General features: G+C 42.5%; 1 protein-coding gene and 1 long non-coding RNA gene across 2 annotated transcripts; one reads left to right on the forward strand and one right to left on the reverse strand.

The window, feature by feature from the left end:
• Window positions 1-1931: 1931 nt before the first annotated feature.
• On the reverse strand, window positions 1932-23382 carry LOC135643466 (uncharacterized). The gene is made up of 3 exons (XM_065160463.1): window positions 23192-23382; window positions 22491-23109; window positions 1932-5283 (listed from the first exon to the last, which is right to left on the reverse strand). The coding sequence occupies exons 1-3, from the start codon at window positions 23221-23223 to the stop codon at window positions 2266-2268; spliced, it is 3669 nt and encodes a 1222-aa protein (XP_065016535.1). The 5' UTR covers window positions 23224-23382; the 3' UTR covers window positions 1932-2265.
• An 800-nt stretch (window positions 23383-24182) lies between these two features.
• LOC135642704 (uncharacterized) lies at window positions 24183-27648 on the forward strand. Its single transcript, XR_010498038.1, has 3 exons — window positions 24183-24598; window positions 24710-24836; window positions 27111-27648. It is a non-coding gene; the product is annotated as an uncharacterized LOC135642704 (long non-coding RNA).

Below are 27648 nucleotides of genomic sequence, written 5' to 3' on the forward strand. Positions count from 1 at the left end.
TGCACAAGAAAACGGGAGGCGACACTATGCAGCCGAGTTGCTTCTCTTTTGTGATGTTACCTACCTTTCACTTGAGACTTTAGCTAAAGCCATGGGCATAAAATATACGTAGTGGCGGAATCTGAGGTAACATGTCCCTTTAGTGGAAGGAAATCAAGTATGCTGAAACAACTTTTAGTCTCCGACTCGTAGTGGCTATCCAATCTATATGCTTGCCATTATGCATATAAACATATGCTCCATCTCCAACTTGTGAACTCATGATTCCTCTACCAAATATGTTGATTGACTGACGACCTCAAGTTTGCGATCTTTTCTTTGTTGTTTTGACTAATGTCCCAAGTCCCCCGTACCCTTTTCTCAAATTACATCAACGTCCTAGTTTGGCAGAAGAAAAGATGTCAGCGTTTTATAGAGAAGCGAAGAAGCCTCAGCTTAGCCAGCATGATAGGGACAAAGAAGGTCACAGAGGCCTAGACCGTAGCCCGGCCCACAACCCATCAGAAACAACGTCCACGTAACCCATCCCTCCCACTCTCTCTCTCTCTCTCTCTTGCATGCTCACATGTAATTTGAACAATCTAACAAGAATCCTTTCATAGTTCAGCCTTCGAACATATATCTAATATGCCTGCAGTGATCGACAAGAACATAATCTTGAGGAACAAGTTCCTCGATAATACACACTACCTGACTTGGATCTTCCTTTCCTCCCGTGTTTTGCCGTCTCTAGTGCAGTGGAACTTCAACACAGTCTTGACAGTCAAAAGATTGAGCAATAAATTCAGATGTTGAATCAGCAATCCCAAATATTGTAATTAACAACCACACGACATGCTCATTTCATTTGTGCAATAAATCTTGCTCTAAGGTAAATATGAATATAACTTATCTAGGCCTCCTCAAAACTTTTGTGTGTACCAGGATCAACTTCCTAGGGGAGCCAAGCCTCCTCAAAGAATATATATCTGTTTGTCAGGAGCGATTAACTTCCCTACAGGAACTCATGAGCCTCTTTGACAGCACATTAAGTTACATCAGTATGAACTGAATAAATGTTACATGTCATGATTAAATGAAGTTTGATGGATAGAAGCATCTCTTGGAACCATACCTACCAGTGTGTCAATCCATCTGTCTATCTCTTGGAAGATAACATTAGAACTATATACTATAGATTATAGAAATATCAATTTGAAGATAATATTTACTAACTTACATGAGCAATTACGTGGCATAAAAATCCTTCTCTCTCTCTCTTTTACAGTGTCTAGAGATGGAAAGCACAAGATGCAACTAAAGAATTGAATAAAACAGTAAATAAGGATGAGGAAAACAACATCACGTAATTGAAATTTAATTGTGTTACTCATCCATGTCTATGCAAGATATTATGACAGTGTGTGCACAAACATAAAGGAATATTTTACTAAGATGTATCAATCAACAAATTTTCCTAAACGATGCATATTGTAGAAACAAACAATGCAAAAAAACACCCTGACCTGGTCATTCCTGAATATTTCCACTTTTACTCTAAACTAAAGAGTTATATATGAACAGAAGCAATTCGACAACTCAATATCTGTCGCAATCGTGCTTGACAATCTTAAGTGTTATTCAGCTGAGACTTGCATTAAGTTACAAGATCTTATTCTTATACGGAAATATGACTCTCCAGCCTGGAACTTGAAGAAACTATTAGATAACTAATATGGACAAAATAAATAGGCTTTTAAATTTGATCATGTAGCTGTCGGTAGCACGAGTAAGCTAGTACATATAGGCTATATGACCTTACTCATGACAACAGATATAAGCACAATTTTAAATATAAATATTGAAAAACAATATAATATCTCATTAGAGCAAGCAAAACTGAATGGCTTTTTCCAGAAGCAGATGAGGATTATTATATTTGATGCATCTAGTTCTCAGAATAATCAAACATCAAAACTTGCAATATATGTCTACAAGGACACTGAATGTTAGGAGAAACACACAACCTAATTGTTAAGGAAATACAAAGTCGATTTTTTAAACACAATATTGCATGTGGTTAAGTTTACTAAGGAGGATTATTATATATTTCACTCCACATCATAAGCAAATGGCATAAGAGAAAACAGTACCTATCAAGCATAGTAGGGTTACTCCTGCTCGCCAAGAAAAGTTCCTTTTTACAGGATCCCAAATATTCTCCAAAATCTCGACTGGTGATGACTGCTCACTAGAATTCTAAAACCTGTAGGCTTTTGCTGCTTTCTAAAACCTGTAGACTTTTGCTGCTTTCTCCTGTAAAACATCATCTTTGCCAGCACTAGTTCCATGGGTAAAAGGTACAGTTGAGTAAATTGGTAGAGATTTTTCCTGATCAAAACTTCCATTCGGCCTCAGTATATGCTTTGCTCCTGCGCTAAGTTTGACAGGTCCTGACCTTGTGTGACTAGATTTTAAGGGCAACGACCCACCTGAGACAGCCACTCTATCCTTCTCATTATCCATAACTGGAAGGACGTCATCCATTGTTCTAACAGTACAAACATTGACTTCTGATGCTTTATCCTTTTGGTCTCCATGCAATTGTTCTCTTCTTACTGATGTAGGAGCATTAGTGTCTTCCCGCAGTTTAAAGTTAGGCCTCTTCACTCTTTCCATGGTTATGTCATCTTTGCCTGCAGATCTTTTTCTACATCTTTTAGAATGATCCTGACTCTTATAATGAGCGAAGTAAACTCCCATGCCATCTTTGGCTTTGATATTGTCTCTGTTTGTTGAGGATACTGAACTGAAATTATTTGTTGGTAAGGCTGAAATAGATGAAGGGTAAACCACAGACATGGGAGTATATGAGCCATATGTTTGAGAACTGCTGCTATTGCCGCAAGGGAAAGGTATTACAGTCCTTGGATATGAAGAAGCATGAGGAAAACCACTATATGGTGGAATCGTACAGGACTGATATGCAGCAGCTGGATGATAAGGAATAAATGGATGATGCTGATTGGTTGTGTTTAACAACCAATGAGGAATTTTTCGTAAAGAATGAATAGTTGATGTTTGGGAAGGCACATGATTAATATGAGGATGGTAAGTCGATGGAATACCGTAAGATACATTTTTACTGTGCTTGCAATGGGTTGAATTTACAAGCATATGCTGGCAAAATTTTTGGGGATAGGATTCACAGAGCATTTTTTTTTGTTCCAACTCGTCAGATTGAGATTCTGAGGTACAATGGAATGCAGAGTGGGATGCTCTGTTCAGAAAAGATTGGCAAGGAACTGCATTTTGACAAAGGTCAATATGAAAATCAGGTTCTCTACTTGAGGAATTCCCATCATTTAACATCCAATTAGGCTCAAAACCAAGATGCATATGGTTAGATGTAAGCTTATCTGCTGATGTACAACAATAATTTGAAGGGACCTCTAGTGAGTTGAACGGGAATTTTCTCGATGCCCCAGATTCTGCTTGTGGAATGCATTCTTCTTCGTGCCATCTGTCCAAAATGGGTCTGTTGTAAACCCTAGTGGTGGGGCAGCTTGTAGTTATTATATCCTCATCAGACCATACCTTCCCATTATTACCTCCTTGGTATTCTTTGATGCAGCTACCAACTGTGACATTTTTACCCATCAAGCGCATAGTTGGTCGGATAGCTGGTTGAATACCTAGCTCTAAGTCCCTTTCAGAATAGAACTTCATCCTACCAAAGCAATTTTCTGTTACAACATGATCCCTGCAGCCACAACAAAAATGTTCCATTTGTCTAGGGTCACAATGGTTAAATCGAGCTTTATCATCATAAGTTCGATACTTCACTTTTTCAACACCTTGCAACTCAACAGAACCCAACTCGGATATCACTACATTTCTAGCAGGATAGTACTGATTCAAGAACCAACTTTGATCATCCTCATGGTATGATGGCACAAAAGGGAACTTGCCTTTCATCCTAACATGACTGGACTCTGGCCGAAAATGACTGGAAGATGGAAGAATCTGAAGAGAATTAAATGCTGACCTTGGCATCTTATCCACCTCACAAATTCCATACCTATTGCCTGGATGCAACTGGATAAGCTCTCCCTGTGAATTAAGAGGCAATCCAATGAAACCTTCCCCAGTGTCCTTGTCCCTCCAAATAGACCCCAGACTTGGCAATGGTTCTACAGTAGTTTTTGATATAACTGAAGGGCAAGTACTAATTACTATATCTTTCGGTATATGATACACTGGTTGAAATTCAGGAAAGCCATTGCATACATCTTTTGTTGGGCCCAACAAATGACCTTGCCCATCAACTGAATCCATGTAGCTTTGATCTAAACAAGATATCCAATGCTGCTTATCTTGGTTTCCGGTAAGGCTCAGTGCACTTCTTGTATCAGAAACTGGAGCAGAATTTCTAATAGGATTATGCAAATGGTTCAGATGATCGGATGTCAGAGAAAAACTGTGTTCCTGACAGGTTCCAGGATCCAAATTAAGCCCAACACTATTCATTGTTCCGAGAACCTTCAGGTCATCTGAGTTTGTTGGAGTAGGTGTCAAAGTGGAGCCATCCGGGCTAATGCAATTTAAATCAACATAATCCCTCACTGGATGATTTAAGTCCAAAGTTTCAGCCAAATGGGTTCTCTTTGTGACTGAGGACTTTGCAGTAGTTAGATGATTAAAAGAATCATCGAGTTGCTTTCCCGAGGAAGTTTCACCTCTGTTCATATTATTTGTAACAACTCCTTTATCATTCAAATTAAGGTGAGCTTCTTTATCATTGAAGCTCAACCGAGCTTCCTCAGTGAAAGATGGACGTTTGTTCAAATTATCCATAGATGATGGTGACAATGAAGAAGCAGCCAAGACATCAGAAACTATTTTGCAGAGGGTTTGCAAATGAGGCAGCTCCAAAGGCAAACAACTTCTATCATGTGCAAGTGTATCATCCTTACCAGAAAAACTCAAATTCTTAGCTGATTCACAACAAAGCTCTACAAGATCACTGCCCTTTGTATTTATAATTGTCTTTCTTTTCTTGGCAGAAGTAACTCGTTTTCGTTTTTTGAGATTAGTATGTACCTCCTTCTTCCTGGATGCCAATTTTGAAGTCCGAACAAGTCTGAATATATGTTTCTTTAGTAAAGTTCTGATGGTCGCCGGCTTTGTCTGGTTATGAACAAGTTTTTTATCCATCTTTTCAAACTGCTTCTCATACACTTGGTTTTTGAGTATTTTGCACAATTCAACTGGAGAAGACATTCTATGCTTACAGGGTTTCTCCTGATAGAGGAAAGGCAATGGTAGAAGTGGTACATTATATATGCTTAAAGCCTCATTAACTTAAAAGCATATAGCAGGAGAACCAAATTAGGATATGAAACAAAGGAAATGCACATTAATGGCTCTATGAAAGACAGGAAGCAATGATTTAATGGGTTCCATTAAAGTCAGATTAACTTAAAAGCATATAGCAGGAGAGCCAAATTAGGATATGAAACAAAGGAAATGCACATTAATGGCTCTATGAAAGACAGGAAGCAATGATTTAATGGGTTCCATCTTTTCTTTGAGGAGAACCCTAATATCAATTTCTAAGTTCCGTTTAGGTTCCAGTGCAAAACATAATGTAAAATTGACCCAATATGCACCACATAATTAACAATTAGCTTATATTGTCATCCTATGAAGACGACGATGTGCACTAGATTATGTCAAAAACGAGGAAAAAAAAATGCTCTGGTAACTTTAAGTTATGTTTCATAATTTACATTGACAAATAAATATATTGTGTCAAACAGACATATCAAGTAAAAATAACTTATCAACTATGCCAAATCAAATATCTCATGGAAGAAAAGCTAGCAAAAACAGAATTCTTCTCACATCGTGCTAGGAAAACAATAACAATTTTTCAGTTAAGCAAGCATTTCCAACCAAGTGATCCGTTGGAATTTTAACTCTTCAATGGCGGGATATAGTACAGTCGGAACCCATACCAATTGGTTCTGTTCATAGTAAAGATTGAAGAAGTCAATCAGCCTTTCCCAAGGTATATAAACTTGGTTATCACAGTGGTCCGTTTCGGTGGAATACCAAGATGGAACAAAATCTTGCTTTTAACAATTGCCAAGATAAGAAGGGCCAGAAAAAATCAAGCAATGGAAGTTATAATATCTGAGCAGATACATCAGAATCGATCTTTGCCGAATATTGATTGGTATTAGAAAGTAGTTTTTAAAATTTCAGATCAATATACTTTTATCAAAAAGTACCTTCTTAGAAAAAATATAAGCCGTCTTATGTCTCGGTGACAGAATGATCTCATTGGGAAAAATGTGATGTTTACCGGCACAAACCAAGATGTGGACTATGCCCTCTTTTTCCTTCAATATCTCACATTAACTCCTCAAACAAATAATACCTGTTTGCTGCTGTATATGGTAAGTTTTTTATGACTAGTAAGCCCCCAATCTGATGCTAAAAATCCTCGGCAGGTGGATAAAATACAGAAAGGTTATTCGTGTCGCATGCTTTTTAATCTGCAGTGATTTTCCTGAAAGAGTCACATTCTCTTGATTCCACTGATCTAAAAATAAATTAATTGGATTTGTTTTGATAAAAGAGCTCCATCATTCAGGATGCTCAATTGTACATTACGAGATTGTATATACGCCATAAAAGTAGTGAACTTATGACTATTAATCAGAAACCTCCCTTTCCCTTTTAGCCTAGTTTTCAACGAGAAATATACTCAAGTTCTTAAAATGGATGACAGATAAGCCAGTCCTGTTCCAAAACAACGCATTAATAAATAAAGACTAGTTATGACAAGGAGCACTGAGTTAAATATCAGTTGTTGACCACACAACATTTCCCTCTCGAACAGGTACTGTATGCAATCAGCTTACTATGGTCAATTAATTAGTTTTAAGTATCAATAGACTTTTAGACAATATGGTACTTAGCATATCGAGAAGTCATGACAGCAACACTAGAGTCATGGTTACGCTCATAATAATTATCAGCTCAGTGATCAGTATTTGTTAACAGTCAACACCTAAAATACCTGCTTTGTTTATTGGGTTCATGTACATAAAAACAAATTATATGGCTAGCATTAAGTAGACAAAAATGAGAAAGATCAAGTGGCACAAAGTCAAAATCATAGTCAACCATTTGTTCTTCGGCAGAAGATTAATAGACCTCTAGTGTCAACTACAAGGACTATGACAACTGAGAGTTTCATCAGAAATAGTAGTTTACTTCAACTTCAGTGCAATGTAAGTTGGCCTATGATACTTTTTTGACAAGAAAGAAAAAATTGATAAACTAAACCTATGACCACGAACCTAGAGCCATAATGGGTGCAAACCAGGTGCCATCAAGCAACCATTGCAATCAACTGCCAGATCTGACCCGAAAATTATCTGAATCACTTTAAAGTTACAAAGATCATGGTAAAGTAATTGACTGACTTCCTGAAAGCCACTGCTAAAATCTATACCGAATTGTGTAACTCTAACAGACCATTATGAGCTATAATATTAACTGGAATTTATGTTTAAAGTTTCCCTGTTTGGAAAGCCTGGTCAATGTCCAGAAATGCTTTTGGGTGTAACTATAGAAATAAAAGTTTGCCCAAGCAACTTCATAGATTACCGCCATTGAGATATGTTTAGTTAAGTTAAAAGTATTTAAATATGTATTTATGATTTTTATTAAAATTTTTTAGGTCTTCCTCTATCCCTCCTCATACAACTAACAATAACAATAAAGACAAATTCCTTCATGTACCTTCTAATCCTGAAGCTGATTGCAAGACTCAATTCTCAAAAAAAGATGAGTAAAACAAAAGACACCTAGGAAGACCCCATAATATCAATTCCAAGGAGATCTGATCAGCAGTCAGTATTTTAACCACAACTTCTTCAAGAATACTCTAAATTGTACAAAATTTGATTTGTTGGACTCTAGACACAGAGCCTCCCAATGACATCTTATTTGAGCAACTTGGAGAAAAATTTCCCGCCAAATATGGTTGAGAAGTGACCCTTTGGAATCTGCCAACTGATTAAAACTTATTTCAAGCAACCACTTATGGGTAATTTTCAAGAATTTGATCAACATTAACTAAGATGAGATGTTCTACCATCAGAATAATATTGTATTTCTGCCAAACCAGTGATCCTACAATGTTTTTTTATGCTCATAAGGTTCACAAGCTAGAGCATCAAAGTCCTAAAATTGTCTTTCTATTATTTTTAATTGCAGTGTTGAACCCTGATATTTTCGTACGTAGCTGGCAGATGACCACTAAAACAACATCCAGAAAGCTTCCATGGAGTATTTAAGAACATCAAACAGCAATGCGGCACAAAAGATTTAATACAACCAACTCATGAGCAAATTGGACAGGCCCTATGTAGCCTGTGCTGTTGGTGTTTCACTATGTCTTGAACACCAATGCAATTTCATCACCTGACGGTCTACATCATTGAGCTTAAAGCATGGAGCGGTGGAGGATGAGAAGAGCACCTGTGATAAGCAACACTCAGGTCACAAGGGAAAATTGTCAACTTGCTGGAGCGTGAGCCCCCCCTCAATACATATTGGTTTCGCTTCACCTCAACTGTGGGTGATTACCAAGTTCTCCCACACCAACATAAAAGCTTCTGATATTTAAAAACAAATGAAGGCCATTTTGGATTGTGCAAAGGTGCAGAAGACCAAAGGATTGATGGTGGGTTAAAAGATGAAATCAGGTTTAGATAATATTGTTCAGTAAGATGGTGTCTTTATAAGGACAGGAAAGTTGAAACAGAGTAAGTGGAGAAGTAGGATGATAAAGTTCATTTTAGATTTTTCTACAGTAAGTTATGTTCACATTTGTTCACAAAGGTCAAGCTGGATACTATTACCCAAGAATAGATAAAATTATCTCTTAGCTCTTGCCTTTCTCTATTCCTAGGTGACATTTAAATATCCAATAAGTCTTTAATCTTCAAGCATGAGTCTACCCTAGAATGTAATTGGTTTTCATTTATTTTGTTCGTGAGATGTGAGAAAGAGTAATTCTCAAGCTTGGAAAGATGTTCCAAGTCTATCACTATATATACCAATGTCTTGTAAGCCTTGAGGGCATTCAGTCGTTCGAATACAAGTTGTGTTCTGTTGAGAGGTGTTATCCTTCTCCTGCAAACACTATATCTCTTTGGTGGAATCCTTACGAGTGGTGAGTTTCAAGCCCTATATCCCTTGTTGATTCCTTTAGATGGTGTTATTTTATTCCTTAAGAGTTGCACTTGGGTGATGAGCTTTTGTCTTTCTTTATCATCACATTTTAATTTTCTCTCTCCCTATCTATCACAAAGAAATTACACTCCATTTATCATCATCATGTTTCTACCTGAGTTCTATCAAAATTGCACTTGCACTCTTCATAACTATACAATAAAATCCTTGAATTATAATGGGAGTTAGTCAAGGTGTCTATGCCAAGAAAATTTTGACAAGACAACATTCCTTCCCTCCCCCCAGTTAAAACCAAGGGTTCACATCTTGAATGTTTTCATCTGCACAGACTGGTTTTACCGGTCCACCATGTCTCCTAATTCTCATCGCCAACATGTTGACATGAACACGAAGAACCAGAGAGCCCTTATTTGGTCCTTAACATCCCTGAACCCAATTGCCTCCTTTTTGTCTAAAGAAGAAGGTGGTGAATGTGATAGAGGTCAAAGACCTACTTGCTAAAAGAAGAGATTGCTATTGAAGAGACAAGATTGCCATTCTATTTTCTTTTTTTAAATAATTTATATTTTTATGAGTTATAATAGATGAAAATATTTTCTTTGATTAAAATTAATCGGGCATATACAAGTTGCAGACTTCCTTTAGATTGTGGGGGATGTTAATGTCAATGGTTTAAATAGGCGCCTGAGCGCTCGCCTATGTGCTTGGGTGAGGTGAGGCGAGGCCCGAGCACCTCAAAGCTTGACCAGGTGACGTGCTTCAATGAAGCTTCACCTGGGCGCTTGCCTAAACCCAAGCATTGGGCACCTAAAGCGAGCGCCTGGTTGAAACAAAGCAACCGAACCAAACTATTAATTTTGGTTCGGTTGAATAGTAGCTTAGTTGGTTCAATTGAACCATCTAAGGTAAATAATGCTAGAAAACTTGCACATGCAACCCCCCCTCCCCCCACGACTCCAAGCCATAAACCCTACTTTATACGCAGTCGCTGCCTCCGCTCATCGACACTTCCTCTATTGTCGATGGATGGGTCCGAAGGTCCAGCTTTCATGTGCAATTCCCTCCACCGTCATTGCTTTCGTGTGCAGCTCCTTCCACCGTCAAGGGAGAGGATTGCAACTTCCTCCGCCACCAATGGACACAACTAAAGCTTCGTCTGCCCACGACGTCGCCGTCCGTAGCTTCCGTCGTCGTTGCTGCCACCGTTCCGTCATGGATAAAATTCTAAACAAGATGTTTGATGTAATGCTTATATATGTCCGTGTCTTTTGGTTTGTCCATGCTTTGCACAGCATGTAGAGGGATAGTCGAAGGCTTAACAACCCTATTTTAGTTGGGTTTGGTGGCTATTTTAGGCTTATAAATAAAGGTCGTGTCATGTGGACACTTGTGAGAGATATTCGATCTGTAGTGGACCATTTTGACCCTTTGTTGTGCAACCGTTCAGAGCTTGTAAAGTCTATTTGTAATTTGCATTGGCTATGAAAGTGTTTTCTGAAATGCTTGCGTGTGGATCCCGAGTGAGGCGATTTCTCTAACCCGTTTTCTTTTTTGTAGGTCCTAAGGGACCATGGGAGGTTTCAGGGAGGCCGACCTTTGTAGACGGACACGCAAGGGTGCCGCACAACTTAGGCAAAACCAACTAAATCCGTGACAGATGGTATCAGAGCAGGACAAGCAATCATAGAAACACTTGACGTGCAAACGTGGGAGACCTAATGGGGTTGCGTTGAGGGCAATCAGCACGCATGACCGTTTGGGAGAAAACAGGTATAGAGATGTAGGGAACATGAGTCGCTCAGAGGAGCGAGCATTTGAGATTGGCATTCAGAGGAATGGCTAACCCTTCGCGCAAGAGGCACTACAAGAACAAGTAAGTTTGGAAGAATGCGTAACACACAAAGGTTGGGATGACTGAGTTTGAGCTACGGCTCAACGTTGACAACCATACTTGATGGTGCTCAAGGCAAGCGAGGCGCTCGGTAAAGGATGAGACCATGCAAGGTGGAATGGTTGCTCAGCGATCGGAAGAGTTGTGCAAAGCTTACAGAGGTGAGGGGAATTGCTAACCCAAAGAAATCCGATACTCATGCAAGGGCTTGTATGCAGACGATAGAATGTTTGTGGCCATCCCAAGGCGACCGAAACTCGACGCCATGGAGCATTGAAACTTTCTCTTCGGCAAAGAAGGATACGTCCGTAGGAGGCTGAAGTGTGCAATAACTTCAACATGTAGCTAGGCCTTGAGTGGTGCAGCGGGGGGCTGTATTGATATGGATTCGCAATCTAGTAAGTGCGTTTGCAGAAGGTAGAACAATGCACAGTTTGTTCAGCAAGTCGGAGTAGTCCAAGGGGATGGTGGTCTCCAAAACTTTCAGAAAGATAGAAGCGAAGAGAGAAGTTGCTCCAACGGGACAGATATCCAGGAGGGATTAGTCAGAGGACAAGGTCGAGTAAGCGAACGTTGCTACTAAGGAAGCTAAGGAGAACAGAATCGATGCAAACCTCACAATATGATGGCAAAGGCCATGCATGGGAGTTGCAGTCTGTCTTTTCATCGACCAAAGGGAGCTGCTTGGAGAACACAAAGGTGTTGAAGCAGGGGGTCGAAAGGGGCGAGGAAGCGACGGTGAGTCCAGAGGGACTTAGCTACCCAAAATTAAGCATTAGTTAGAATGGAGGTGGACTATATCTACTAATCGGGAAGAAAATGAATACAGATGCAAGGCGACGGATGATAGATGCGATGCGAGGCGACGGATAGTAGGGCCATAGGCATATCTACTGATTGGGAAGAAACATGGGCATGCAGATGCGAGGTGACGAATAGTAGGGCATATCCACAGAGACATATCTACTGATCGGGAAGAAAAGGGATGCAGATGCGAGGCGACGGATAGTAGGGTCATGGGCATGACAGCGTTATGGTATCGTAGAGGCGAGACTTCCATGAAAGTCATTGATCCGTTGCTCTCATGGAGGGAGAGCGCTTAATCATGAAAGGGGCCGAGGAGGTGGAGCATGCAGAAGCAAATTCCAAATACCGAGACAAGGCTGAAGGGCAGAGGCCAAGGAACTTCGTAAGACCGGTGTCAACGAGCTTCTCATCAAGATAGCCGAAAGTGAAGGACTTCGGGTTGTGCAAGAGTGCACGACTAAGGAATGAAGCAGGTAGTACGTGGTGCTGTACCTTTGCTACTCAGTGGAGCAGGCGGCAGGGTTGATGGAGAAAATGGTACAATCCCAGAGGCGACCAAAACTATTAGAGACTTACTCCGTTGAGGTGAAAACTTCCTACATTCCAGAAGTTCGATGGCATTGAGAAGGTAAATCATAGGAGCTAACTCAATGCAAGGAGTGCAAACACTTCAAGTGTTTCAGAAGTGTGAGCAAAGAAAGGGCGAATGTTAGTAACCAGCTCGATGTATGGAGTACAACCCTCGAGGAGGCGGGCGAAGTCAAGTAATCTTTGCCTTCTCAAATATTAAGAGAATGGGTGAAACCGAGTACCTCAATTCTCTTATCTATCCAGTAGAGGAGCTCTACACAGGTTCAAAGACCATTCGAAGATAATGGAAGACAATAGTTATCAAATCCTCACCAATGATGATTAGTGCTACTGAGAGTAGATTATTCGCTTCATTTCCCAACAGAATATCAATCGAAAGCAGAAGTGACAACTAAGTGAAAGAAAAGTCGATGGGCAAACTTTGTGGAGGAAGGACTCAAAACTTCAAAAGTTTACGAGGCGATGTTCGTTAAAGCACCAACAAGCATCCACCCAGTTCAAGCAGCATGAGGCATTTGAGAGACTGACGCATAGTAAGGATGGTCTTTTCCTTCATCTGGAGGATCCGCAGGAACCAACAGGGATCAACACAACTCAGCCAACCCCACACTATAGTCAGAGTCATTGGCGAGTTGAAGTAGCATGGCGGATCAAAAGTTCGACTACTCAACAACAGCAACGGAGAGCAACTGAGAGCCAAGAGGCGTATTGCTGCTGGAGCAGAACATTGAAGACTCAGCAAAGGTGAGGAGTTGCAGTGTCGTCAAAGGCTTCGATAAGGACGACGATGGAATAAGTAGGGGAGAATGTCACGGACAAAATTCTAAACAGGATGTTTGATTTAATGCTTATGTATGTACGTGTCTTTTGGTTTGTTCATGCTTTGCACAGCATGTAGAGAGACGGTCGAAGGCTTAACAACCCTATTTTAATTGGGTTTAGTGGTCATTTTAGACTTGTAAATAAAGGTTGTGTCATATGGACACTTGTGAGAGATATTCGGTCTACAGTGGACCATTTTGACCCATTGTTGTGCAGCCGTTTAGAGCTTATAAAGTCTGTTTGTAATTTGCATTGGCTATGAAGTATTTTCTGAAATGTTTGCTTGTGGATCCCGAGTGAGGCGATTTCTCTAACCTGTTTTCTCTTTTGTAGGTCCTAAGGGACCATGGGAGGTTTCGAGGAGGTTGACCTTTGTGGACGGACACGTAAGGGTGCCGCACAACTTAGGCAAAACCAGCTAAGTCTGTGACAATTTGTACCTTTCTCCGTCGTTGCTGTTGTCGTAAACAACTTCCTTCGATGTTACTGTTATTGTTCAAAGATTCCTCCGTCGCTCCTTCTGTCATCTGTAGTTTCCTTCGTCATCGATGCCATCGTCCGAAAGTTCCTCCATCACCGCCGTCCTATCACGAACGGTCGTCGCGCACTCGCAACAACTTCGTTCAAACAACTGTTCGTTGCTTTTGTTTACATGTACAGATGCTTGGCAGCATGTTTTACCTTTGTTTTGAGTTCTTTTGCTTGTAAAAATATAAGTTCGAACAGGTTGCAGCGCTATAATGCGACCGCTCACTGCACCGAGCAAACCAGCCCAAAATGGCTCCATTTTCGCGTGCCACGAGCTGTTTTCTAGAGCCCGCTACTGCACATGAAATGTCAGCCATCTCAGCACCCTGGAACCACCCGGGTAGCACACGGGGGATGGGGCTTCGGTATAGTGTCGAGCGTTGAACAATCTTTCACAAGTTCGCACGTTAACTTGATGGGAACTTGTCTTCGCGCCCAACACCCGGTGAGAGGCTGTTTGTGGACTTGCAGCTGTTCGTTCAACCTTCTAAAGGCCTTGTTTTCCTCATTTCTCTCTTTTCTCTCGTGCACGTAAGGTGCTCGCTGAATTGCTTGTAAAGCTTCCCTTTTCGCGAGACGTCGTAACTTGTCCGTCGCTCGTTCTTCGAACTAATCAAGGGTGCATCACGACTTAGGCAATCCCAGCTAAGTCCGAGAAGTTGGCGCAAGGGTGCTTCACGACTTAGGCAACTCAAGCTAAGTTCGTATCTTTACCGCAAGGGTGCCTCACAACTCAGGCAATTCTAGCTAAGTCCGTGAGATTGTGGTATCAGAGCGGGCAAGCAATTCGAGCAAGCAGCGAAGGAACTTCGCAATTTCGTCATGACAAAGCATCGTGGCGAATCTAGCAAGACGGGGCAAGCCGGACCCTTGCCCCAAGCAGCCGTAGGTGGGCTGCAAGCAAGGTTCGCAATTTTGTACCGTACCGGAGTTTTGACGTTAGCTCGGTACGATACGATACTGTATACCGAACGGTATATATATATATATATATATACCGGTCAACTAACGGACCGGTAAGTACCGCCCGTACCGAGCGGTATTATTCGAAATTACATATCTTGGCTGCAAATGCATACTCGCTCTCATGTTGTTGGAGCCGCTCAGGAGCGTGGCAGCAAACATAATGAGCGAGAAGTTGGCTACTCTCCGCGAGCGAAGGAGGCACAATGTGGAGCGCCAACCAGGAAAAAGAGCCATAAGGAGAGACTCACATTGGCGGAAACCCGCTTAGATGTTCTTGAAGCAAGCTTGGAGGAACTCTACCATGGCCAACGAAGGCTTCTTGGGATAGAGAGCTCGCAAGAAGAAGCTGAATCCCGGATCGACAAGGTTGAGGCCTTAGTCGACCGACTGTCAGACGACACCAAAGACTCCGTGCAACATCCACACGAAGTCGTGGCAGAACTCACTTCCAGGGTGACCATGCTCACAAGGGCACTGAATGCGGGAGGAAGCAACACCCGCGTTGCGCCGCCACAAAACTTGAGGGCACCCGAGCTGTATTGTTATGGAGGTGCCAGAGATGCTAAAGAGCTCAAGAATTTCCTGTTCGACATGGAACAATACTTTCGAGCTACGAGACCTGATTCTGAAGAAACCAAAGTTTCGATAGCAACCATGTATTTGAATGAGGATGCAAAACTTTGGTAGCAAACCCGTTGGGAGGAGATCCAACAAGGTCGATGTCGGGTGGACATATGGGAGGACTTAAAGCGAGAGTTGAGAACTCAATTTCTACCTGAGAACACCGAGTTCGTTGCAAGGAGGAAACTAAGACAACTCTGCCAAAGTACTTTCATTCGAGACTACGTGAAGCAATTTTCAGCACTAATGTTGGACATACAAGACATGTCCGAGAAGGATAAGCTATTCAGCTTCCTCGATGGTTTGATGTCATGGGCTCAACAAGAATTGCATCGAAGGAATGTCACCGATATGATTGGGGCAATTGCTGTCGTAGAAAGACTCACCGACTTTGTTTCTTTTGAGGACCCAGGAAAAAAGAAACAATCTTCAGGAAATCGCCCTACAAAATATTCTCGAGGGAAGGAGCCCGGAGGCGAACAAAGGAAGAAGAGTTCCCACAAAGGGCCAAGCTCAAAAGGCAAGGCCCCGAAATCTGGCGGATACTTCTTGTGCGGAGGGTCGTACATGGTGAGGGAGTGCCCACAGAAACAGGCACTCAATGCTTTAACGGCTTCCATCCACCCCCCCAAATTAGATAAGGACAAAGTCGTCGCCCTCAGTTCAAGCAGTTCGGAATCTAGCAGCGACGATGAGTCGCAAGGTCCTTGAATGGGAGCAATGCATTTGTTAAATGCATTGTGGGGTCAAGTGGGGGAGAATATGAAGGCAAAGCCATTAAAAGCAGGAATAGCTAGCTGATGTATGTGGACATTATGCTCAATGGCCAAACGACCTGTGCAATGATGGACACGGGCGCTACCCATAACTTTATTACCGATCAAGAAGCAAAGCGACTTCGACTGATCTTGGAGAAGAACCCAAGTCGGATGAAGGCGGTAAACTCAAAGGCCAAGCGGATCTCCGGGTTAGCAAATGGAGTCCTCATAAAGATCGGAACATGGAGCGGGAGCACGAACATGATGGCGGTGCCATTGGACAACTTCCAAGTGATTCTTGGAATGAAGTTCATGCACGTGGTGAAGTTGGTGCCAATGTCGTTCCTAAACTCCCTATGTATGATGGTAGGTGACGACCCCTATGTGGTTCCCAACTCTCGGAGAGGAACCAAGGACTCCCAACAGATATCGACATTACAACTGAAGAAAGGGGTACGAAAAGGTGAATTAACATTTGTGGCTGCTATAAAACTAGAGCCACTCGACGAGAAGGCCATTCATGAACCTACTGTGGTAGCGAACGTTCTGAAGGAGTTCACAGACGTTATACCACCCGAGTTGCCGAAGACTCTACCGCCACGCAGAGGTGTGGATCATCATATCGAGCTAGAGCCAAGAGTGAAGCCTCCAGCGAGACTACCCTACCGCATGCTCCCTCCAGAGCTGGCAGAGCTCGGAAAGCAGTTAGGTGAACTACTAAGCGATAGTCTCATCCACAGTTCTAAAGCACCATTTGGAGCCCCAGTTCTCTTCCAAAAGAAACAAGAAGGAACCCTCCGACTATGCTTCGATTATTGAGCCCTCAACAAAGTGATGGTGAAGAACAAGTATCCCATCCCGCTCATCGCGAACTTGTTCGACTAATTAGGCAAAGCCAAGTATTTCTCCAAACTTGACCTCCGGTCGGGGTATTGGCAGGTGCGCATTGCTGAAGGCGACGAAGAAGACTACCTGTGTAACCAGGTATGGAGCGTTTGAGTTCTTGGTGATGCCTTTCAACTAAACCAATGCTCCGGCCACGTTCTACACTCTTATGAACCAACTATTCCCTTTGGACTGGACATCCAGGCATTCACAGAACCTTGGCTCTCGTGGAGAGGGCCTTCTACTGGCCGAAGATGGGGACTGATGTAGAGGAATATGTTCAAACGTGCCTTACTTGCCAACAAGACAAGGTGGAGCAGCGAAAGCCGGTGGGACTTTTGGAGTCGTTGCCTATACCATAAATGCCGTGGGAGAGCATTTCCTTAGACTTCATATCAAGCTTACCGACAGTAAGGGGATTTGGATCGATACTCATGGTGGTCAATCGATTTTCAAAGTATGCAACTTTCATTGTTGCACCCCTACACTGTTCAGCAAAGGAGGCGGCCAAGCTGATGATGAAGAATGTGGTGAAGTATTTAGGAGTCCCGCATAATATCATCAGTGATCGAAATGCTCGGTTCCTAGGACGATTTTGGACCGAGCTATTCAAATTGTTGGGGTCTAAGTTATACTTCTCCACAAGCCTCCACCCCTAGACAAATGACCAAACCGAAAGGATAAACTCACTCCTGGAGCAATATCTTCGACACTACGTGAGTGCCAACCAACGAGATTGAGTGAAGCTGTTGGACATAGCCCAATTCTCCTACAACTTGCAGCGGAGCTCTGCGTCCAACAAGAGTCCCTTCGAGATCATTACAGGACAACAACAGTCGACTCCTCACACCATAGCAATCGGGTATACTGGGAGTAGTCCGTCAGCCTACCACTTTGTAAAAGAGTGGCACCGAAATGCAGATATTACGCGGGCTTACTTTGAGAAGGCGACCAAAAAGATGAAGAAGTGGGCAGACTTGGGGAGACGACTGCAGGAGTTCAAAGTCGGTGATTTGGTGTTGGTACTCAACTATTTTAGCCTAGAAGACCAACCAACATCACTTCAATTCTTTAGGAACAAAGTACACAAAGGATTGGTGCGCAAGTATGAAGGGCCCTTCCCAATTATCAGTAAGGTGGGCAATGTCTCCTACAAGTTGCAACTGCCGGCGTGGGTCAAAATTCACAATGTTTTTCATGCCAATAACTTGAAAGTCTACCACTCAGATCCGCAAGATGCTTCCCGAAGTGTTCCAACTCGGCTACCCCCCACCAGAGCCTTCTACGAGAAGCGAGTTGAAACCATTTTAGCGGATCGCAAGATAAAGCTACGCATTGGAGCTGAGCAGACCAAGTACTCGGTGAAGTGGCGAAAGCTTTCCCGAACCGAAGCCAATTGGGAGCCCGAAGATGCCCAACGACATGAAGAAGCAGTCATCAACAACTACCAACAAGCGTCGACGAGGGCATCAACAGTTTAAGTGGGGGAGAATGTCACGAACGATCGTCACGCACCCGCAACAACTTCGTTCAACGAACCGTTCGTCGCTTTTGTTTATATGTACAGATGCTTCGTAGCATGTTTTGCCTTGGTTTTGTGTTCTTTTGCTTGTAAAAATGTAAGTTCGAACAGGCTGCAACGCTACAGTGCGACCGCTCACCGCACCGAGCAAAACAGTCCAAAATGGCTCCATTTTCGCGTGCCACGGGTTGTTTTCTGCAGCCCGCTGCTGCACGCGAAACGTTAGCCATCTCAGCACCCTGGAACCACCCGGGTGGCACCATGGGGGGTGGGGCTTCGGTATAGTGTCGGGCGTTGAACAATCTTTCACAAGTTCGCACGTTAACTTGACGGGAACTTGTCTACGCGCCCAGCTCCCGGTGAGCAGCTGTTTGTGGACTTGCAACTGTTCATTCAACCTTATAAAGTCCTTGTTTTCCTCCTTTCTCTTCTCTCATGCACGCAATGTCACAAATGATCGTCGCGCACCCGCAACAACTTCGTTCAACGAATCGTTCGTCGCTCTCATCTACATGTACAGCTATTTGGCAGCCTGTTTTGCCTTGGTTTTGAGTCATTTTGCTTGTAAATATGTAAGTTCGAACAAGTTGCAGCGCTACAAAGCGACCGCTCACCGAACCGAGCAAAACAGCCCAAAACAGCTCCGTTTTCGTGTGTCGCCGGCTGTTTTCTGCAGCTAGCCTTCGCTCACCAAAACGTCAGCCATCTCAACCCCTTTGAACCCCTCGGGAGGCACAGGGCTGGATGGGGCTTCGGTATAGTGTCGGGCGTTGAACAACCTTTCGCAAGTTCACACGTTACCTTGACGGGAACTTGTTGTCGCGCCCGGCACCCGGTGAACAGCTGTTTGTGGACTTGCAGCTGTTCGTTCAACCCTCTAAAGTCCTTGTTTTCCCCCTCTCCCTCTTTTCTCTTGTGCACGCAAGGTGCTCGCTGAATTGCTTGCAAAGCTTCCCCTCTTTTCGCGAGACGTCGGGACTTGTCCGTCGCTAGTTCTATCGAACTAATCAACTTTCTCTTTTACAGGTCCTTCGAGACCTACGAGAGGTTGCAAGTGGGCTGATCTTTGCGGAGCAATATCGCACGGACGAAGCACGACTTAGGCAACGTAGGTTAGTTCGAAAGGGTGCCTCGCGACTTAGGCAACGCAAGCTAAGTTCGCGTCTTGGCCACAAGGGTGCCTCAAGCCTTAGGCAATTCCAGCTAAGGCCGTGACAGCAAGGTGCTTACTAAATTGCTTGTAAAGCTTCCCCTTTCACGAGACGTCGGGACTTGTCATTGCTCGTTCTTCGAACAAATCAACTTTCTCTTTTACAGGTTTTTCGAGACCTGAGTGAGGTTGCAAATTGGCTGACCTTTTGCGGATGCCTATCGTAAGGGTACGTCACGACTTAGGCAATCTCAGCTAAGTTCGGGAAATTGGCGCAAGGGTGCTTCGCGACTTAGGCAACTCAAGCTAAGTTCGCATCTTTGCCGCAAGGGTGCCTCACAACTTAGGCAATTCCAGCTAAGTCCGTGACAAATTCACAAAGAGATATATTAATAAATTTTTTTAATTAATTTATTTTTAAATATATATTAATATATTTTTAAATTATATAATATGACATATTCACAAAGAGAAGAAATCAGTTAGAGCATCAATGATTACTTGATCTGATTTATATAAAGTATAATCAAGCATTGAAAACTCATCAAGATTTGTAAAATAATATTGATTTAATCTCATTACAGATGCTTAAGATAAGCTTGTATTTGAAGATAACAAATTGACATTGGGAGATGTGACAGGAGCCTCAAGTGTTTGGAGAATTACAAACCTATACATGACAGATGATGAAGGCAAAAATAAGTGAAAAAACCTCAAGTTCATCTCCTACCATTGTTACAGAGAAGGAAACATATTTTGATAAAGATGGACGAGAGGAAGAGAAAGATGATGATATGTTTTAGAATAATGATGTTGATTATGACGATGATTGAATTTGATGTAAAGCCTTATTATTTTGAGTCTTTTCATATTTTTGTTATTAGAAGATGGATAACGTGACTTGGTACTGTAGATCCTTTAATTTAATATCATATGTTTATTTATATAATCGTATTTATCAATTATATTATATTTTTTATATTTTAATATTTCAGAGCATCTTGCTTCACTTGGTTCGGGCATTTTGAGACTTTGGCTCTTTTTGGCACCTAGTGTTTTTTAAATCACTGTTTAATGTAAAATTTTAATAATTAAATATACAATTATAATCTCTCTCTCTCTATATATATATGTATATATGTATGTATATATATATGTATATATATGTATATATATATGTATGTATATATGTATATATATACATATATGTATATGTGTATAAGTATATGTATATGTATATGTATACACACACATACACATACACACACACACATACACATATATATGTATATCCTAGGAAGTTTTGTTGATTTCCTTTCTTAACATTATTTTACCCAAAAAATTTCTTCTAAACTACATCCATCACTTTTGAAAGACTTATTTCACAGTATGATTCAGTGATTTGTATATTCTCAAACTCTTCATCCAAGGTGGTGTTTTCTTGAATCTATTCTTTGGTTGTTCTTGCAACTTTATACATTCGCCACCTTAATAGTACTTGGAAGATAATAATCCTTTTAGATCCTCAATAAATAAGAAACAATTCTGTGGCATGCACTATATGTCCTACTTAACTTCCCGTGTTTGATAATCAACAACTAGAGCCCCTCTTGAGTTTCTTTGTAAACTATCAGTCATAATCGACAGTGTTCACTACAGCAGCAAAGCAATCATAAACTTCCAAATCACAATTTTTTTCCTCCAAAAACTCTTTACTTAATTCATCTTACAAGATGTGTCACTCTTCTACTGTTGGTTTTTCAACCAAGGTACAAGGTCACCCCTATGCTATTAATATTACTTTGCATGAGTTGTACGCAGTTTCTTAATTGGTAATATGTTACAATTAAGAGTTCAATTATCATGCCAGTGACTATCTGCTATTCATATCCCTCAGATACATAACTACGTGGGGATCCAATGTTCCACCTGGCTGATAACACATTCATAAATGATGGCTTGGATAAACCTTCCAATTATTTTATCAATGATATTCCTTGTCCAAATAGGTTGGGCCAATTTCTTATCAGAGGGTTTGATGACTACTGCTAAATTCATAAGAAAAAGATGGAAAGCACATTGAACAGGTAGATCCAAAACAATCCACCAAGCTAGTAAGTACTAAATTGTTCCACCATGGTCACTAGGACCACAAAATTGGAACAAAGTACAAAACTCAAAGCTCTATTCAACATCAACACTAGTAATAGATGAACGGACAGAGACAAAGGATACATAATGTTCTCGCACGTCCAACGCGCTACTTCTTCAGTCCAAAACATCGTGTAAGACTTTTCTCACATCCAGAACCATCACACAAATCCTTGACAATCAGCTGCCAGACATCATTCATGGTCGGCAATCCTAGCTGATTCCAGCTGCCAGCGGCCCCAAATAAAATGGTTTTCCACATGAAATATCAACAGCCCCATTCATCTAAGGTCGGCAAAGTTTCATATTCCCCTAACACCCCAATGGTTTTCCTGATCTGACCTCATGACACGACTAAGCAATCCATACTCACATGAAACGTAACGAGAACTAATGACGATAAAAAGATCCAAGATCCATACTGCTAGAGCTGACAGCTACAGCCACATACTGTGCGTAGCGTGAGAGTGAGCAAGTAAAATTATTGCCAACAGATATAGCAAGCTGAGGGTAAAGTATGTGTTCCAAGAAGTTGCCACGTACCTGTTTCGCAGCACGGATCTCAACCTTGAGCTTCTTCTTTTTCTTCATCATCTTCGTCTTGGCCTTCAACTTTTTCTTTGGCCCAATCTTTTCCCTCAGCATCTTCCCGCCGTCTTTAACCCGCTTCTTCGTTTTCCTCGTCTCGAGCGGATACTCTCCGTCCACAACCCCCAAATTGCTCTTCGCCGCGGCTGTTTCTTCTGCTTGGTGCTTGCTGCCGCCCCCATCGTGGAGGTCTCGCTCTTGTGACCCACGAATCATCGGAGCCACAGCGAAAAGCTCGAGGATCGATCGTTTCTTGGGAGTTCTCTGCTTGGCTCTGGGCGGAGGAGTTTTCGGCTCCCTCTCCTCGGCAGAAGTCTCGCCACCTCCCGCCCGGCCGACAACCGCGGATTCAACGAGGGGCTCCTGCTGCGCAGCAGCGGCGTCATCCACGGCAGCCTTCTTACTCGGATCCGCCTGATCGTGGGCCACTCCGTCGGATCGCACCGCCCGTAGTTCGTCGGCCCACCAACGGAACCTCCGAACCGGCATGGGAGGGAGGGACCGCCCCCCTCTCTCCTCGGCGAACGGCCAGCACTTGTCGTAGTCGACGCACCTCATCCGCGTCGCGTAATCTCTTCCGAACCCCAAACAAGAACGAAACATCAAAATCTTGATGGCCGAAGAAACAATTCAAGAAAAATATGGGAAGCACTCACCGAATCGAGAAGCTCTCCATGGCCACCGCCATGGTAGGGATCGGGGGCAAAAGATGGGAAGTGGGCAGCGGAAGGGCAGAAAGAATCTTATTCTTCTCGAAAGGGGAGAGAGGCGGAGAGAATGGTAGTGGGGAGACCGGAAAGCCAAGAAAAGAGAAGAGAAGATAAAATAATAATAAAATTATGTACAAGGGGGGTGGTGGTGGGGAGAGAGAGAGATGGGATAAAAGGCCGCAACCGCTTTCGTGTTATTTATTTTTTAGTTTCCGTTTTCCCGCTCTCCACCTCGGAATGCGGACCCACTCAGCCCCTACCATTTATTACCGAAAGCGACCGGTGCTGCGGCACGGAAGATTTGATTTAATCCGGGCGCGACGTGGATAGGGCGGCGACCGTCCAAGGGCGTCGTGATCACGCGTGATGTTCCCCCACCGCCATGATGATGGCTGGTGAGGCTGCGGGTACGCCGAGTTGTGGTGGGTGGGCGCACATGCGTACGTCCCCTCACTCTTCCCCCTGGAAACACCATTCCCCGTCTGATCTAAGTTTCACCCAGGGAATTACCGGACTTCGAGTGGGGAGAACCGCGGGGTCCAGAGATCCTCTCTCAACTCAAGGGCGGGTGGCGAAGGTAGTTTTCCTCGCCCACGAAAGCGTCGGTTTTCTTTTCTCTCTCTTTCTTTGTCTCGAAAAGGACAGCGTCAGGCTCCCGCAGGCGCGGACAGTGGGGCCCGCAGTTCGGTGGTCCTGTCCCGTCGCCGGCGACCACCAACCCCGAGCCGGGTACGCCGAACCCAACGGCCCCGACCCGAGTGCCCGCACCACACGACCGGGACCCACCCCCACCTGCACACGTGATTGGGCAGTTGGGGGGTGCCGTAGCATAGCGGAGCGGGGGTGAGGGCACGAGCGTGAAGAAGCGGGCGGGCGTGACGGGCAACGTCATCGGGCGGAGGAGTGGCGGTGGAGGTGGGCGAAAGCGAGACTGACGCCGGTGGTGTTGGTTTTCCCCTGCGGTAAATCGACGTTACGAGCTGGGGCACAGGAAATGAATGAATGCGACGGGGAGGGAGAGAGGGTGATGCGATCGGCCTGCTGCCAAAACAGTACGGAGATGTGACAGGAGGGGAGCCAGGAATAAGACTATTGATTGCTAGACGCCACGGAAGACTATACACGGCCTGTCACCTCCTCCACTCCCTGTTGGACAGCAACCTTGGAGGGCGGGCTCAGCGCCACTGCTTCTACAGCTTTGGGATGTGTTCCAGTGGGACTCTTTTACATGACAACATCGAAGAAAGCACCGTCGCGGCAAACTCAATATGCGTCGTCGCCGTGGAACTCGTGTACACCGAAGCCAGCTCGGTCGATGAGGGGTGCAAGAGCTGCGTCCCGAACGCTGAAGACGTAAGACCCATTTCAAGCTCGGGGTTACTTTTGGGTGTGCAAGTACGTGAAAGGTTGGTGTACGTAGCAAGACAGGCGAGTCCATGATGTGTTCGCTGTTTTGCCTGACAGAAAGGGGAGGCTCACACGCGCTGTTCTTTCCACCGGGGGTAGGGGTCTACTCGTCAATGATGAACCGCCGAGGGGGGGAGGGGCTTCTCATCCTGCAGTCAGTCGTGGGACTGAGATGCGCAGTGAGGTATGTTCTCACCTAGTCCTGCGTTATCTCAGAATTAAATATGCACTCTTGCTGGTAATTATAGCTATAGGAACAAACAAATGCTGTTGTCCTGCTCAGGAGTCCATGTGAAGAAAGCCGGAGTGTAGATTATTACTGTCCATTTCTCAGTACAGTGAAAAGCAAGATTCTTAGTGGCCCAAGATCAACATCAAAAGTCGAAGAACCAGCCATATATTATTTATTATATGGCTTGGTTTACGTACAAGATGCAAACTACAAAAGACATACTTGTGGGGTGCATGTTCTTTTCTAAACCTTAACAACTATGACATGCTTTGTAATGGAGCAAAAGAGAGACATTAGGAAAACTATTTGGTAGTTGTCCTGTTCAAGCAAGAGATTGTCCTAAATCCTAATGAGGATGTCTAAGAAGCTTTCGAGTCCTTGTCCTAAGGAATCTACATTCAATAACATGGAGGTTGGCAGTAGTTTATTTGTACAAATTAAAGAAAAGAAAGATACAATTCCAAAAGGTAGACAGCAACAAATTTATAGTTCATCAAGAGAATCTTGAAAAATCTTCTTCTTACTAACATAAAATGTTCCTCTGATCTCCTTTGTGTCCTAAAAGGCATGTGGAATTTGCACAGAAGTATTTCATTTATCATTTCTTTTTCCTCCTTACTTTGCAAGACACAATGTTGAGTGTAGCAGAGATGTGAATAAGATACTGCCGTATGGTCATAGTATTTAAGGGAAAGGGACTATCAATAAACTTGAGTTCTTGGTTCCATAATAAAAGGGCAAAATAAGGTTTCATGGCATCCTACATGTCATCATGGTCAGATGGTCCAGAGTTATACAAATATATGCACATTAGACATATATTGTAGATAAAGTCATTAATTGTTCATGTCATATGTATTGAAGCTACAGAAACCAGAATAAAAGAAAAAGTCATTTAGAATCACTAGTAGTCGGATTAATGATGTATAATTAATTACATTGAGAGAAAACTGCAAGTAGAATCAGTACAATGGAGCAGAAGCATTACTTGAGAAATCACTTTGTCACTATAAATAAAGATGTAAACTGTACCATCCAGTTTATTGAAGCCAGAAATACATAAATATGTCACTGTACCATTTAACACACCTAAGAGATGGAATGAAACATTCATAAATTATTTCCAGATACACTCTACCAAATATCCTATACTTGGTATAGGATATAAATCTACTATACTTCTTGTTGACAAAATAAATCAATCTTTTTACACCAAATATGTACTTAATGTTAAAGGTCTTACAGTCATCTAACCACTGAAGCTATATCATAAAATTCTGTGTGTATAAGAAGTGTGTGTGATGATATAGGATCTTTTTTTTGTCACAATATATTATCTTCATCTTCATGTTGCAATCAATATATTATAGTTCTTGAGAATTCTGTGGGGAATGAAGTCGTTCAACAACACTAAAATTTTTTTGGCCCTCCTCAGTAACCAATGTTTATCTATTTTTATGATGTTAACGAAGCTTGTTATTGAAGTCCATCTGATCTCATCTTCTATTGCCCTCATCAAGGTTGAAGATTGTGATTGGATGCTCCTCATGATCTATTTTTTGTTTTGTTAAATTATTTTATCATGGTTCAACATCAAATAAACTGAATCAACATTACGGAGACCTGCATTCTCATGCATGGTTTTGAATAAAAGAAACAAGCTAGGAATTCTCTTTTCAATCCTGACTCTTCCACCTTAGTCGCTTTGCTTTCGACCAACGCAAATTTGTTAAAATCTTCATAATTGCTATCATTGTGTTATAGTTAGTTTATTTGTGGATGCATTCCATTGAGTAGATGTAGATTGGAAGAGCATGATCACATTTACAATATTCCATAGTTCCTAGTATGTATATATGGAACACGAAGAAATCCTAATCGAATGTATCCGAAACTGTCAAAGCTGAACTTGATCCATTTGAGTAAATTTGAGATTTGTTAGCTATTTATTAAGCCTTCTCTGTCAGAATAATTCTGTGAATTTTTTGTCACCTAATGCTGCAAAAGAGTGTCTTCGGGTGGGAATCTGAAAACCATAGAAAGAGGATGCAATCACATAACCCAAAAACATAATGAAGAGACGAAACCAATCAAATCCTTAAAACACAGTCTCATTAGAACAAAGAGTTATTATGTCTCTGAACCAAGTTGGTCATGTTATGTCCTTTTCACCATTTATCTCTGACGCTAACTGAGTGCTCATGGCTTGTGTGTCCTCCTGTTCAGATACTTGTTGGACAAAGTAAAACGTACATGCAAGATTTCAAAAGGCCTGCAGCTCTATTCAAGTTGAAGGTTACAATTACATGCGGACATCCGGAGACGGAAATCGACAAAGTTTCGCTGAAAGAAAGATTGAAAAGGAGGCCACCGTACCAACAATTACAGACCACGAAAGGCTCAAATGGGTGGAGTTAATCTTCATAAAATCCTATAACTTGTACGGTTCCAATTGAAGGGCTTCTCCACGATGTCACCGGAAGGATTGCCAGAGAGAGAAAGAAAGTTAAATCAGACATGCATTTACTGCAAGAGAGGTAGAGCAAAGTTGGCTTTCTAGTATGTCTTCATTGTACAGCCATATCCTGTCACATCTTGACCTTGTCTTCCGTTCACAAGAATCCTAGAAGACCACACACTCAAACCAATGACATGACATTTAAATGCATGTCATCATTGTCTTATGAATCGATAACCAAGTTGGGTATGCACATACGATTTTGTTTTGCAAGATCACGAACGTATGATTGTGCCAAGGTTTTAA

The sequence above is a fragment of the Musa acuminata genome, chromosome BXJ3-7 (genome assembly GCF_036884655.1).
Source record: "Musa acuminata AAA Group cultivar baxijiao chromosome BXJ3-7, Cavendish_Baxijiao_AAA, whole genome shotgun sequence".
NCBI classification, from domain to species: Eukaryota; Viridiplantae; Streptophyta; class Magnoliopsida; order Zingiberales; family Musaceae; genus Musa; species Musa acuminata.

Coding starts and splice junctions, on each gene's coding strand:
- LOC135643466 (XM_065160463.1), bottom strand. CDS start 23,223: ATGGCGGTGGCCATGGAGAGCTTCTCGATTCG. Junction 23,110..23,191: donor ATGGAGAGCTTCTCGATTCG/GTGAGTGCTTCC, acceptor GGGGTTCGGAAG/AGATTACGCGACGCGGATGA. Junction 5,284..22,490: donor AGATCCGTGCTGCGAAACAG/GTACGTGGCAAC, acceptor TTCCTCTATCAG/GAGAAACCCTGTAAGCATAG.